Source organism: Pyrus communis, chromosome 5, assembly GCF_041283825.1.
Source record: "Pyrus communis isolate YQ-2024b chromosome 5, ASM4128382v1, whole genome shotgun sequence".
Taxonomy (NCBI): Eukaryota; Viridiplantae; Streptophyta; class Magnoliopsida; order Rosales; family Rosaceae; genus Pyrus; species Pyrus communis.
The window spans coordinates 1929964-1944923 of NC_142569.1; the positions used below are offsets into that span (position 1 = coordinate 1929964).

At 36.1% G+C, this 14960-nt stretch overlaps 2 protein-coding genes across 2 annotated transcripts; both read right to left on the reverse strand.

Annotated features, from left to right (window-relative positions):
• On the reverse strand, positions 1 to 1780 carry LOC137726511 (transcription factor MYB102). The gene is made up of 3 exons (XM_068465445.2): positions 1422 to 1780; positions 1158 to 1287; positions 1 to 984 (listed from the first exon to the last, which is right to left on the reverse strand). The coding sequence occupies exons 1-3, from the start codon at positions 1552 to 1554 to the stop codon at positions 189 to 191; spliced, it is 1059 nt and encodes a 352-aa protein (XP_068321546.2). The 5' UTR covers positions 1555 to 1780; the 3' UTR covers positions 1 to 188.
• An 8884-nt stretch (positions 1781 to 10664) lies between these two features.
• On the reverse strand, positions 10665 to 14580 carry LOC137726632 (putative 3'(2'),5'-bisphosphate nucleotidase, mitochondrial). The gene is made up of 7 exons (XM_068465571.2): positions 13478 to 14580; positions 13151 to 13362; positions 12923 to 12982; positions 11772 to 12157; positions 11397 to 11475; positions 11266 to 11316; positions 10665 to 11036 (listed from the first exon to the last, which is right to left on the reverse strand). Exons 1-7 carry the CDS (start codon positions 13758 to 13760, stop codon positions 10881 to 10883), a joined length of 1227 nt encoding a protein of 408 aa, XP_068321672.2. The 5' UTR covers positions 13761 to 14580; the 3' UTR covers positions 10665 to 10880.
• Positions 14581 to 14960: the final 380 nt, after the last annotated feature.

The following is a 14960-nucleotide window of genomic DNA, read 5'->3' on the forward strand; positions in this document are numbered from 1 at the left end:
TTAAGGAGATAATTATGGAAACTTTCCATTCAAAGAAGAAAAGGGACATGAAGAACTTGGAGAGATTCCGGATACAGTAAAATTACCAAAACTAATGCACTGATTAATTCTTAGCAAATTCTACACGTATCAACAGCTTGATCAATCCCAATGATCAGTAAGAAACTTACAAGTAATAGTACATAATATCACATGAATTCATTAACACCCAAGATGTCTGGGATCCCAAACTTTAACATGTTGCTACAGTAGCTTTCACGTTCGTCCTCTGTGCCGCTGTTGAAATACGTTGTCGAATTCGAATTCAAAGTCGTCGGGCTTGAAGAAGGCGTCGAGAAAACTGAAGTGAAGCTGAAGTTCTGGTTGCTATTGTTGGAGTGAAAATTTGAAGTCTCCGGCGAAAGGTCCAAAACAGTTTGATGCTGTTCAGACCCAAAGTATGCAAAACTTGGTAACTCAACATACTCTTCCGTAAAATTTGAAGTCCCCACATTACTTTGCCACTCATTGAGTTGAGATTTTTGTGACCTAAAATCACTTAGGCTTGATGGGTACTCTACATTGGGCTGCTGCTGCATGAGTTGTGAAACTTCATTAGGGTATGGAACGTTGTCTTGAACTGGTTGTTGAGGTTGGATTTGGGGGTTGCAGATTTGGTGGTAATCATTTTCTTGAGCATTTTGAAGAACGAAATTTTGGTTACTATTGTTTTCTCTACGGGATTGGATTAGAGAAGTGGCTAGCCTTAGTAGCTCAGGGTTGAGTCCAATTGGTTGGCCAAGCAACCTTGAAAAGTTGTTCATTTGATGGTGGTGATGAGATGAGTTGTAGAGAATGGATGAGAAGTCGAGAAGATCAAGACGGGGACTGTGGGTGACAGGATCAATTCCCATTCGGAGAAGCCTCTTCCTAATGTGGGTGTTCCAGTAGTTCTTAATTTCGTTGTCGGTTCTTCCGGGCAAACGAGCGGCAATAGCAGACCATCTATTCATGAAAATGAATTAATTAATTGTTTTGACAAAAAAATTTAATTAATTAATTAATTGTTGAATTCTGAAGTATAGAATGCTAATTATTATGCTACTATTGAACAATGAAGTTCAAGTTGCAACATATTATATGAATAGGAAAGTAAAAAAGGAGGCTAGCTAGCTTACTTGTTGCCCAATATTGTATGGAGTTGAATAATTGTCTCCTCCTCTTCGAATGAAAACCGACCTCGTTTGATGTCCGGTCGGAGATAGTTTGTCCACCGGAGACGGCAGCTCTTCCCGCATCTTTGTAGCCCTACACAGAATTGAAAGTAACAAAACTTAGTTAAACCCCGTTACCGATTATTTGAACCATATATGTACAAAACAAGTCAATAAAATAAATAAATTAAACATGAAGCCTCGTATATACAATATATGACTAATTACCTGCATTCTTTGGGAGGGTTCTCCAGTTGCCATAACCATGTTTCTGAATATAATCCATGAGTTTCTGATCCTCCTCCGGCGTCCACGGGCCTTTCTTGAGGCCATTTTTGTCACAGCAAGGTGTTCTTCCCATGGTGTTCAAGTTTTTGTTTGAAATAGCTCTCTGGCTTTGCTTTTAAAATCCTAGTGCTCCAGTACCCACAAGCTTAAATATATACTAGCTTAAAAGTACTGTGTGCTCAACTGTTCATGTACGTTAATTGAGAAACATGGGTCAAATTTATGAAGGGTTTAGTGTGTGTGTGTGAGAGAGAGAGAGAGAGAGAGAAAAGAATGGATCGATGCAGATTAGATTGTAGGGTCTGTATGATAGACGTTGGTGTATAAATAGGAAAGCCAGTGAAGGCAATGAAATGAAATGAAAAAAAAAGGAGGAAGTCAAACGGATTCGGTGCCGTCCTGTTTATCAACATGGGTACGTGTCCTTCTTTCAGAAGCTCAACATATTGTCATCATCAAGATTCAATAAGTTTTCAACTCCAATCCCTCTCTCTCCCTTATTAATCTGATATTTTAGTTTAGATTTGTCTTTATTTATATATGTAAAATAATTTTGTACCTACCCATCATCCATGACCATGCATAGCATGCATGATAAAATATTTTAATTAATTAATTGATGAATAATAATTCTATTTCTATTTACAGAAAAAAAAAATGTTATATAAATCATATTTTTACATGACATTTATAAATCATGTAATTTCTGACTAATAAGAAATAAGTACGTTAATCAAACACTTAAGTAGTAGTTTAATCATCAACAAATGCGTCGTATAATTATAAAATACAGTTTAAGTAGATGATCCATCTAGCGTTACAGAGATCACGTGCGATCACTTGGGTCTGTATGTTATTATTTGTAATTATTAATTTATTGGATTTTACTTCTAGGGTTATCGTTTTCCAGCGGGATTGTGTAGTGTTTCTGTGGGTCGTGGCTTTCTGCATTCATATCAGGAAAGGGGCTTTCAGCTGTCATCGACATAAGAAGATAATGCAAGTATTGGTGCCACGTACCCCTCCTCTTGTGACTTGTGAGCTGACCAATATATTGTCCTTACTGGAACTTGACATTCATGGCGTCGTGTCTTCTTTGTCCCTCCTGCATGGCTCGAGCCAAGACATATATCACGAGCCATGGAGGTAGGTATAATAAAAAATTTAAAGCTAACTCAATTATTGTGTTTAATTATATAAATTAAGACAAGACTTATTATTAGAGAAGCAAATTGGGGCACATAGATTGGCGATGTGTGACTTAAATCGTGAGCAAGATGTTGCTTGGTTTGAAGAATCACCCGATATCATAGACTTAGGACATCTCTCGTTTGTAATTTTTTGGTGTGGGCATATTTTTCATTCGACAGGTTTAAAAGTCTTGATAAAGTTTTAACGCTGTCCCTCTATGCACCTTATTTTCTTTGTATGTGTTCTAATTCTTTACCTTCAATCAATAGCATGCTTTTGGTCGAAAATTATATAAAATTAAGATTGATTAGTACTAAGATAAGTTAAAACAACTATAAAGATTTGTGATATATATAATATAATATATTGGTATCTCTTGCATAAAATGATGTCGTGGTAATTTCGTGTAAGTAGTTAGTAGAGGGCATGGCAGATTTCAACGTTTTTGAGAAATTTGTTTCTTCTGTAAATTTGTTCTACGGACGTTGCCAACCGAGTAGGCAGTCAGTCCATGGGAGATCTTTTTTCTTCTTTTTTTCCAACCAGCAACGATAGTTTGATATTTCATTAATCATCTCAAAATAATACATAGATACCAATTGGGTGCAATACTTCAATGACCAAGAAAATGATCTATAGTTGAATTTGCACAAACAAGACAATAATAGTATGTAAAACCCCTAAACAGATACCATATGTACTAGAACTTTGCACATCACCCCTACAAATCTATCACAAAGTGATAGATATAACATATTTGTATTGGCGAATTCCAAACGGTCACGACCGAATAGTGCGGCCATATAAAATCATCACAGAAGCGAGACCACATAAAGTTATCATTAGTAGACGAGATCACATAACTCATTGCCCAAAACGAAAAACTAAATTCAGCAATCGTTGCAGTGAGGCTACAACACATACTAGGCAAGACAATAGAACTACACAAAACTAAACTACTCTAAGAAAGGAACCGCAACACGGCACAATCTGATGAACGGATAGGACAACTCAGGCAAAAACAACCACTGTGACACTGCACAAACTGGAGATTCTTTTAAATACGTGAGATTGAGGAGAAGCATTTATGTGAAGGCGGCAATAATCGAGTTTGGTGTTTGATGAAATATGGGAGCATTTATTATACACATAACAAAGGTTATCCAGATTTTAATATAATTTTGTAAAAATAACAATATTGAACAAAAAAAAGGTAGTGAGGTAGTCACATGTTGGACACTAGCTAGTTCAAAAGACAAGAAATTAAGGCCAACCCTATAAGTAGTAGATAGCACATTTTTTTAATAACTTACTGAATTACGAGTTTTGACCCTCCTTTCTTTGTTGTTTAGATGAATTAATGTAAATTATATTATTGTTTGTAAAAAAAAAATAAAAAGACAAGAAGACCAACTCACAGGAAACAATTTAAAAAAAAATAAAAAATTTGATGTTTAAGTTTGGTTGTTTGATTTTCTGGATCTACTTCACTTGGTGTGCAAAGGCTGTGGCGGTGAGTAAGTGATGCGATAGCCCATGTGCATCCTACTCCTTGTCCCACCATGATTTGAGATTTTTTATTAACATGATCTTCGTGTAACACGAAATTTAACGGTTTTATTGATATGTTTAATCTTACAATTCCCAACGAGCTCGAATGAGTGCTTGAAGTGTACTCATTGCTTTCCAATTATTGTAAGTTTTTAAATCCAATGTACAAGGATTTCTTGGGGACTGAGTTATTCATGATGTGTATTTCTAATGCCCTATATTCAACATTGTACTTTTCGTAAAAAAAGTTTGATTTTGCAGTCTATATAAAATAAAAATAGTTTTGACTTTATCATTGCTTACCATGTTCCACTCTCACTCTCAAACATTTGGCTATCACGTCACGTAAAACGTCAAGAACTCAACTTCATTGACTTGAGGGGAACTGGTTAAGCAATAATTGTGTATGGTGTGCTTATGAAATTCCCGAATGGATTAAGAATAGTATTATTAGGCTAATTATAGAAAGTGACTATACAACCCTTATTATGTTCAGAAGATTTAACTTAAATGTTACGTTGAACCAGTTCCAATACAAATTTGTATATGTTTTACAAGGATATATATTTGTCTGACAAACCCCTCGTTAACATGACAGAGATAATTACCACTAGGTCAAGAATTAATTGACTATAAAAGTTGAATAGCACGATTAGATATCAAACTTATAAAAAATAGATATCATTTTCGCAATAATGTGAACTGCATAATAGAAATAATTACCACTAGATCGAAAATTAATTGAAGGCTTGCTAGCCAACATAGTCTCTTAGATTATCATAACTCTTCACTTTGGTCCCTGATTGTCCACCGTCAACCATCTTGGTCCTTTTGCGAAAGTTATCCGTTAAATTGAAGAAACCACCAGTTCAATGAAAGGTGTTGATTTAAAACAAACACCCCCAATTTAATGAAGATTTCTAAAAAAATGACCAAAAAATGATTGATGATGGACAATCTTACGAACTACTTCTACCGATTTTAAATTTTATAGATTAAAGTGAGGAGTTATGTCAATCTTCAAAATCATTTTAGACAAAAAGGCTTAATTGAATATGTATAAACCACTCAAACCTATAGGTGACAATAAAATGATTATTATCTTCACCACTGAACCCACACTATTTGTCTAGCTTGATTATGTATCTATCAAGAAGAAACATGATTTATATTATTTAAGAAAGGGATTTCATAGGTTGACCAATCACAGCCACATATAGCGAAGGTCCCACATGAATGAATAGAAGGAGACTGAATAAAATACACAAACATTTTCGATTTTTTTTTCTTATTTAAGATGGACTGTATCACTATACCATTACTTTACAGATATCGTTCAGCACTTCAGCTAGCTCGAAGCCGTCCCTAACAGCTTGAACAAAATTCCACGTAACTCACATGCATAATCTCTATCTTTTTCTTGCTAAATATGTTAGGTTAAATAACTCATAGCAATATATATATATATATATATATATGGAGAGAGAGAGAGAGAGAGAGAGTGAGAGAGGTCGATAAAAAATAAAATGCATGCATAGCATGCATGACGATCTCTGGTGTACGAATTGAGCAAAATTCTGGAGACTTTGAGTAGTTTAATCATCCGATAGATTACGTGGAATGAAACTGGAAACTTTGCTTGTTACGTGTCTTAGCGCAAGACGTTAGTTCCTAAAGGGGGACCATTTAGAAGCAAGTCCTAATTACAATTAATCATCGGACCATCATTAGCCTGCCACTTAAGATAATCCGACGTCTATTATTTACTCTCCAATAGTCATTCCCAACAACAAAACAAAACAGGTCCCTCCTTTTATGACGTATGAAAGTCTAATCTGTACTTTATTAAATTTAATTTCTCTGTTAAGTTTAATACATTATTTAATAGCTTAATCGGGGAACCGATGAATGTGTTAATGCGATGAGCTAGGGTTTCTTCTGTTAAAATCTGTTAATCTGGAAGCATTTCGGTCATCCAACCAGCAGTTCTAGTGCCACCGCATTTAGTCAACTTAAAAAACCCATTAAACTAATCTTTGAGTTTTTAAACTTCTGCTATTACAAATTAACTTTTAATTGGACATGTGTCCACTGGATCCTTACTGTTCACTTCTTATTGGTTTCAACATTTTAGGGAATAATGTTAGGAAGACCAATATTTTAGACCAAATTTTATAAATCATATGACGTGGTTGTTGATTATTGAATTATTACTTAAGTGTTGATTAACATACTTATTTTCTATTGATGACATATTATATGGTTTACAAATGTAATTTAAAAAGTTAATTTATTTAGCATTAACTCTAGTTTAAATTAAGAGTAATGCTAGGTAGATCAAAATTTTAGGCCTAATTTACAAACGATGTGATGTGTCACTAATAAGAAATAAGCACATCAATCAACACTTAAGTAATAATTCAATCGTTGACAACCACATAATATAACTGATAAAATTTGACCTAAATAGTTAGTCTCCTAAGCATTACACTTGAATTAAACTAAAATACTGTTCATGTCGTTAAAAAAACCATCTCTTATTCACCCTTAGGATATGGGAACAATGTACGGTCAAATATTATTTTAGTCGTCTACTAAGGTCTGCACTTTAATCTTTTCAAGGAAACGCTTATAATCTCTAAGCCAATCACACACCTTTGCTTGCATGCCCTTCTTACCCATTATTTTTTTTATTGTACGTTTGTGTTATTTTCAAACCCCAAATCTAGCTAGATTTATACTTAATTTATATAGTAGTCATCCAAAGGACAAGAGAGATGTCGATTGTAACCGTGGTAGGTCTACTCCTCTATTCAAAGGGTGATACAAATATATATATGCTGGGTAGATATGAAGAATAGTTGGATTAAGACTTAGTCTATGTGGAGACAACAGGTGACCTAGTGTGGGTATATGTAATTAAGTAGAGCATTACAAAGTAACTGGATGCATGGAGCTTAAGCTTAGTATTGGTGAGAGATTCATCGTCACCTTATGTTGAAGTCAAATTTAGCACACTCTAAATTCTTAGATTAATAAAAAATAATAATGATAAGGAAACTAAATTTCTAAATCAAAATTTATAAACCAAATGACATGAAAGTTGATGATTGGATTATTACTTAAGTTTTTAATACCATGCTTATTTTTTATTGGTGACACTGACACATCATTTAGTTTGCAAATTTAGTCTACAAATTTGATCTACTTAGCATCACTCTTTGTTAATAAGATCTCATCCCAAACATGCGGGTAACAAAACTCACCTTCAAAGTTCTAAAATGCGCTAGACGCTAATCGAGCGGTGGGCAGGGACCTAGCGCCTAGGTGTCTAGGGGGGGTCTCGGCGGTTTTTTTTAATCTTCTAAATTTTATATATAACATATAGTTATACTTTAAAAAATACATAATTGTATTAAGATACATAAATTGTAAAATAAAATGACATATAAATGATAAAGTATTAACATACTGAAAACATGGAAACCTAGACGGTTCTCGGTGGGTGCCTAGGTGGGTTTAGGCAGACGACTAGGCGGGTCTAGACGTCATTTCTTAATTTTCAAACTTTTAAGATTAATCGGGACGATGACCAACTGCCTAGGCTAGGCAGAGATTTTAGAACAGTGCTCACCTTCAAACATTAAAACAATGAGTGAAAAATGGATTAGAATTTAACTAGGTCAAATGTTTGATTCTTTTGTATTGTAACAAAGAAAACAAGACTATGGTAGTTTGCGATAAACATACGCAACTGTAGACTCAGCATAGTTTGAGGTTAAACTGTCTCCATGTTTGGCGTCACGGAGACAACACCAAGTAATTAAGTACTCAAAGTTGCTTAATTATTATGACTAATTGTTGATTATACTACTCCAGCATCAGTACTTAAAATACTAAGCTCTGATGCTTACATATAGAATAATACCAAAACCTGTAATTAGTGGTCTAAAATCTTAGGGTTTTGCTTTGTACAATCATGTAACCCAAAGTAGTTGCCAATACGTGTAATGTTGACTGGATCCCCAAAATACAGAAATCTGGTAGAAATTTTTTTTTCAAATAGTTGTACAACAAACGTTGAATAATGATTAACGAGTAATTAATTATTTGCTGCCATGCAATTTCGTTGACAGACTTCATATAAATTAAAGTATCCTGAGATACGAGATCCCAAGCGTTGCACTGTCACTGTTACTACTTATAAAGCTACATATAAAATATGAACGATTAGGATACAATATTATCTCTCACTTTTTCTTTTCTTCCTTACAAAGTGAGAGATAACATTATCAGTGTTTTTTTTCCTTATTTACCACAATCATAATCAGTTTTTTTTTTTTGCTCGAAAATCATTATCAGTGTTTAAAATAACCGATACTGGTAGAAATATCGATATGTAAATTTGTGAAAATATTGATGGATATCTATTTCTTTCAATGGAAATGATAGAAGTTGCTAAAAAACACGAAAATCCAAAATGAAATTTTAGGGAAGGTACATGACAGTTTGTCAATATTTAACCAAGATATCTTAATATTGACGAAATTTGTCGATTTTAGGTGAAATTTTAGAGTTTCTCCATTAGGGGCCCCTTTCCATATCTTTCTCCAATTCTTCTGATATTTCTACGGAAATATCGATCTTATCAAAAAAAATTTAAAACACAACAAAAGATCAAACTCATTACAATTATTATACATTGTTACTGTTGTTTTTATGAGTTCAATTTGAGACGTTCCCCAGTTAAGTCGAGGCTAGTTAGTAAAATATCCAAAAATTTTGAATTTCTTTCTTCTTATATTTACATATGTGTTTTGTTTCTTTATTAGTACGTAGTCCCTCTTCAATCGAGAGGATTCAAGAGGTTTCTGTAGAAAGGGATTCATTAATTCGGAGCTAGATTGGTGTTCAACGTGAGCAATCTGTGGGGACACGTAGGGCATGTTGATGGGTTGATGGAGGCCTCTAGAAAGGATTTGGATCTTCGCGGGATCACCTTTCTGGGAATCTTAAGGATCAACGAACATGGACCATTGATCAAAAATCGTGCGGTCCCAATTAAATGTTTTTTATATTTTTAAAAGTAAAGCACCATTATTTTGCGTAAAAAATATAAAAAAGGAAAAAATTGTGGCCGCACTATTTTTTATCAACGGTTCGTGTTCGTTGATCCCTAAGATCCCCAAGGAGGGGATCCGGTGAGGATCCAAATCCCTCTGGAAAATGGCGACGAGATGAACACCATTCACGAGATCGGGGACGTGTCAAAAGGGTAGTGGTTTAAAGCGGAAATGCCCATGTATGGAGAGATTTTTCAGTGTGACCCGCACATGAGGTAGTACACCACATGCCATTATACAAATCGTGGGATATGTGTGTTAAAAAGTTAATAACTTAAAAAATAAAATTTCCCACCATTTACAACAAAACATGTGGTGTACCACCCGTGTTTCCGTCATCATAAAAAAATTCTCCCATGTATGAGTATTGATCTTCACTTGTGTGGAATTGGATCCGCTCTGGACCTTAGTGTCCGGAGTCTAGGGATCAATTCATCTGGGCCGCACAAATTGAATCCAACGGTCTCCGTTAACTTATTTTCCTGGCCCACCACACAAAACCAACGGCTTTAATTTCTTTTACACACCAATCAACGACTCAGATGATTTGATCCTTAGGCTCCAGACACTAAGGTCCAGAGTGGATCCAATTCCCACTTGTGTGACTTTCTATGTTCATGAACCAATGGTCTCACGACACATTGATATGCTGCGTTTGAATTCATCCACAAGAGTTTTGAGAAATCAGTTGTTCAAGAAATATTTCAATTTACTAGAACACATACCAGTACATTAAATATCGTAATATTAATAGTTGGAATTTTATATTATTTTTGAAGATAATTGGAGTAATGGTTTTTCAGCTTTAGCTCAATTAGAGCTTTAGTCCCTAGACTAAAAATTTGTGATATTGGTCCCTAACTTGTAATAATGTGGAGCAATGGTTCTCTTGGCTCCATTAGGACTTCCATCCATATTTTGCCCATTTAAACCCTTTATTGTAGATGGAGGTTCTTACGGAGTTAGCGAAAATAACCATTAATTTACATTATAACAAGTTCATGGACTAATACTCACGGATTTTTAGTACAAGGACCAAAGCTCCAATTAGCCCAAAGTTCAAGGACTATTGCTTTACCGATTTTTTTTTATTAATTATTACCATTTATATTATGATACTTGGTGTACTGGCCAGGTTCTCAGCACACTTAAAAATTTCTCAAACCAGAGCCATAAATCAGTACAATGTGAATTGATGTAGAATTGACTGTAAAATAATCAGTAACAAATCAACAACTGAGTCAACTGACGCTATCATTTAGTAATCAAGAATAAAACGTAGTTAAAAAGTGGTGCAAAGTCAGAAAAACAGTTCACATGCGAGCATAACAATGACACTCCGATAAATTAGAACAGTTCAGTCAAAGTTTGGTTATTACATTGCCTCGTTAAGAATCTGGTATCCCATACAATGTGTATGAAGAATCAATATATCATATGAAATTCCAAAGAATGATTTTCATTCCCATTTTTTAAACAAATTATTACAATCGTACATTGAAACAACAAAGAAATACCGACGGTGAAATAATGATCACCGGGAAACAGTTGACGAACTGGAAGATATCATCTCTAAAAGCCGGTTATGCAAGGTGCCATTAGTCGCAAGGATTCCACGGGAAGGGTATATATTCCTCCGTCCAACTTCATCTGCTGCTAGATTAAGTTCATCTCCCTTCCAGTCAGTCACCTGTTTTTACACGAGATAATTTTTTAAAATGGAACAAGTTTGTCATTCCATGTATATAGAGCACTCAATAAAAAAGTTGCACAAGTTCTAAAAGAAAAGCTCGTCTGCAATTTTTATCGTTTTCTGTTTCTAAATCTCCGTTAGTTAATCTCATTGCAGTTTCGTATCAATCCAACTGTAGAGCTTTGCAGTAAATTCATGCTTGAGAAAGAGCCATAGAAGAATATACCTTTCCCCCTGCTTCTTGCACACATATAATACCAACAACGTGATCCCAAGCCTATAAATTGTGACGAGTTGAAGTTAGTCATACTGGTGTAGTTTCTATAATCTATTGACAACTGGAATGCAATGCAATACCTTGGTAACTCTGTGAACTTTCACACGCTGCATATGAAGAGATACCACGCCCGAAGCCACCATCATATACTTGGATAAACTGCAGGCCGAAAAGAAGAAAGGTATAAACCCAGTTAAGTATTGACGATGAAGATTAACGTGATTTGTAATATACATATTTGCAAAATAGGGACCGTTAACTTTATTCTAATACGTCAAGCTACACAACATAAAAATAAACTTTTTCTATTGCAAACTTGAGAATCCAGGACTATCCTAGGAAAGAGTTGCATTTAGTGATAAAGTCTGAAAACTCTACATTCTGTAAAAACTATGTCAAACTATCTGAAAGGTTCTACTTTTTAGGAGCAGCTGTCTAGTAGGCAAACAACAAACCTTCCACAACAAGATTTTACAAGAAGAATTTCTCCCTCGTCAATGCTGTCAGCATTAGTTGATCTGAATAAAGATGATAGCGGAAATGACTCCCATACATCACTATCTGGGATAGAAAATCGTGCCTCTTCCACAATACAAGACCCATCAACAGAGCATTGAGTCCAAGAATAAGGCATTTTGGCTGTGGAATTTAGTACAGATGATAAACGTTTTGTCCATGTTCCACAGCCTGTATGAGCAACCATAATAATCCCTGATCCAGGTGGAGTGATATTTTTTTCCTGTACTTCAGAGGTGGATTTGTTGGATATATCATTCTTCCAGTTTGGGCACCCCATGACACCCAATACAAGCTCCCCGTCAACAACAAGTGCCAAGCCAACCTGAAAATTTGAGCCATTTAATAGGCAACTCTTATAGTAGAAAGCAATTCAGTAAAACAGGAACGAATATCTAGAAAAAACATAGCTTGAATCATTTCTTTCCGCAACACATGAAAGTGCTCTTACTATGTTCATTTAACACCGTAGGCCTGCCTTTGTTAGATAAGAAAGCAACATAACAACCAGAGTTACTTGAAAGGATATCCTTTAACATTGCTTTTCAATCTGACCACTAAGATATTAAGTAATCTCAGAGTCCTCCACCATACGAAAACTAGAATTAAATAGATTTCTAAGAAGATAACTGGGTATAATATATCTGAAGTTCCTATTTAATTGGGTTAAGGTTCCCTCTTTTTATCTTTGCTTCTTAGTTGGTACTTGCGTAGTGTAGATTTTGCGTCTTGTGCATATATCTGATTCTATTCAGAACCAAAATACACAATTTTGTGTCGATTTCTTGCTTTCTCTTTGGAAGCACAAACTGTTGAGTAAGTATAATTTCAGTAGTGTCGACTTAACAGCACTTGACAAGCTTAGATATAAATATAGTAATAGGCATCATTTAACATCACACATGACACAATTATATAACTACGACTTGACGACCGATGAACACAAATTTACCGTAAAACATCCATGCTGTATTCCATAGCAAAGTCAACTACAGGTGCCAGCATATTCAAAACTTACTGTAATGACCAAATATCCGAAAAGCGAAAGATAGAAACTCAATGCAACTTTTTCTAAGTTAGTAAGACATACCACATATAACGCCGGATTTCCCTTCACGAATCCTTTTGTGCCATCAATGGGGTCAAGTACCTGCATTACATTTCTCAATTCAGTACAATGCAGCAAAGTAAAAATCCAACTGCGAGCACCATGAATTAAAGCATGATAACCAAATAGCAAAAGGGTCACATACAAAGCTGCACATCTTGGTAACGTTTAATTCAATCATACAATGCAAATGCAAATCCGAAAACGAACCCAATAAGTGGCGGGCTGAGCTCCGAAAGCAAAACCCTCCGGACCACCTCTGTCAATGGCTTCCAATACTTCATCAGCCGTCCATGGGTTCTCTCCACAACTAGATTTGTCAAGCACCGCATTGAGCACTGGCTCCACCAGTTTATTCGAACGAACAAACGCCGAGTCCTCTTCCGCCACGAATGGAATCAAAGGGAATCGTTTCCCAAGTTCTGCAACCACCACAAGGTCCACACCAGCTCCATTTATAGAACTCCAAAACTAAATACAAACAATAAAAGACTTGCTTTAGAAAAATAGAATTAAAGGACCAATTAGCAATTTTACCCAAACTGACGAGAGCCTGGACTCCAAAATCCGCCACCGTCACCGGAGTCTGGTCGGTCTTTTCAACGACCCGCCGTTGAAGCACCGACGACTGGATGTCAACGCAGAGCGCGCAAGCTCTCTCCACGGCATCGACGGCAGCTTCCAGCTCTCGATAGTAGTTGGCCTTTTCAGTTCCAAACGGCAAACTCGACCTCACGCGGAAGCGCCGCCGGCGGAGTGCCGAATCGGGCCGAGTGAATCGGACGGTCGAAAAATGGCGGGCTGACTGCACAAAAATCATGGCGAATTTTAACCGCCGGCTGTAAATGAGTCGTTGAAACTCGTTGGTGGAGACTGCATTGAGACAGTGGGCTAGAAATTGGGCCTTGTAAGTTCTGGTTTAGTAAAAAATATTGGGCCGAGCTGAAATTTCATAGGCCCAAAATCTTATGTTAGCAGCCCAGCCCAATTATGAGACTACAAAGTTTGGAAAAATCCGGAAGACAAACATGCGAAAATCCTACGTAGATATTCTTGTCCTTATCCAAAACATTTGGGCTCATCCACAGACACGTGTCCGTCGCACAATGAATCAGGCCCAGCGACCCCCAAATTTCCATCGCAAAGTCCGCTGTGATAAAGACATCGCAGCCGTCTGCTGGCCACATCTTAGCCGTCAACAAACCACAGATTTCCAAAACCCGGGATTCATCTTCTACTTTCTCTCTCTATAAATGCAAGTAAATTATTGAACTCCCTGTTAATTTGATTTGCAACTGCAACCCTTTTGATCTTCTGAAAAATTTGTGATCTGGGTTATGAGCTTGAGGTACGCGAGCAGAGTGGTGCACCAGGCAGCTCTGAGGGCGATGCAGGGGATCAAAGACCAGGCTCCGAAGTGTGGCGATTCGACCGTTAAGTCCGCGAGGGATTCGAACCAGGCGTGGCGGTTATCGGCGTCGCTGGATTCGGGTGGCGGTTTGAAGGGGTCCGGAAAGAGTAGTGAGAGGGTTAAGGAAGCGGAGGAGTCGCTCAGGACAGTGATGTTCTTGAGCTGTTGGGCTCCCAATTGATGATCTCTGCATGCGTTTTATTTTTGTAAAATTTGTTAGAGGCGAAATGTGTGAGTTGATTTTGTGTAGGTTATATATAGGTGTATGTATGTATGATGTATGTATGTTATGTGTGTTATAATGTTAATGTATGTACATGAATTCTTTGGATCCAGAGCTTGATTTATTTTTTTCTGGATTTGTATATAGATCTTACTTTTGCATAGTAGCACATAACGCTTTTAGAATTTATAAGTATTTTTTAAATGCTTTTAATTACTTTAAAAGTATTTCTAAACGAGCGATAATATAACATGAAAAATAATCCTGTATCTCATTTAATTTTAATCCAATTGCTTCCATCCCAATGAATGACATGGATGAAAAGTTCATATATTTCATTGGGGAGGTGAGAAGTGGTTTTCATACATTTTTTTAGTTTTACGCGT

What these genes read in the sequence shown, in the direction of transcription:
- LOC137726511 (XM_068465445.2), bottom strand. Translation starts at nt 1,554, where the DNA reads ATGGGAAGAACACCTTGCTGTGACAAAAATGGCCTCAAGAAAGGCCCG. An exon ending in AACCCTCCCAAAGAATGCAG is followed by an intron (nt 1,288 to 1,421) that starts GTAATTAGTCAT and finishes AATTCTGTGTAG; the next exon opens with GGCTACAAAGATGCGGGAAG. An exon ending in CATACAATATTGGGCAACAA is followed by an intron (nt 985 to 1,157) that starts GTAAGCTAGCTA and finishes TTTCATGAATAG; the next exon opens with ATGGTCTGCTATTGCCGCTC.
- LOC137726632 (XM_068465571.2), bottom strand. Translation starts at nt 13,760, where the DNA reads ATGATTTTTGTGCAGTCAGCCCGCCATTTTTCGACCGTCCGATTCACT. An exon ending in CCAGGCTCTCGTCAGTTTGG is followed by an intron (nt 13,363 to 13,477) that starts GTAAAATTGCTA and finishes TGGTGGTTGCAG; the next exon opens with AACTTGGGAAACGATTCCCT. An exon ending in CTCAGCCCGCCACTTATTGG is followed by an intron (nt 12,983 to 13,150) that starts GTTCGTTTTCGG and finishes AATGTAATGCAG; the next exon opens with GTACTTGACCCCATTGATGG.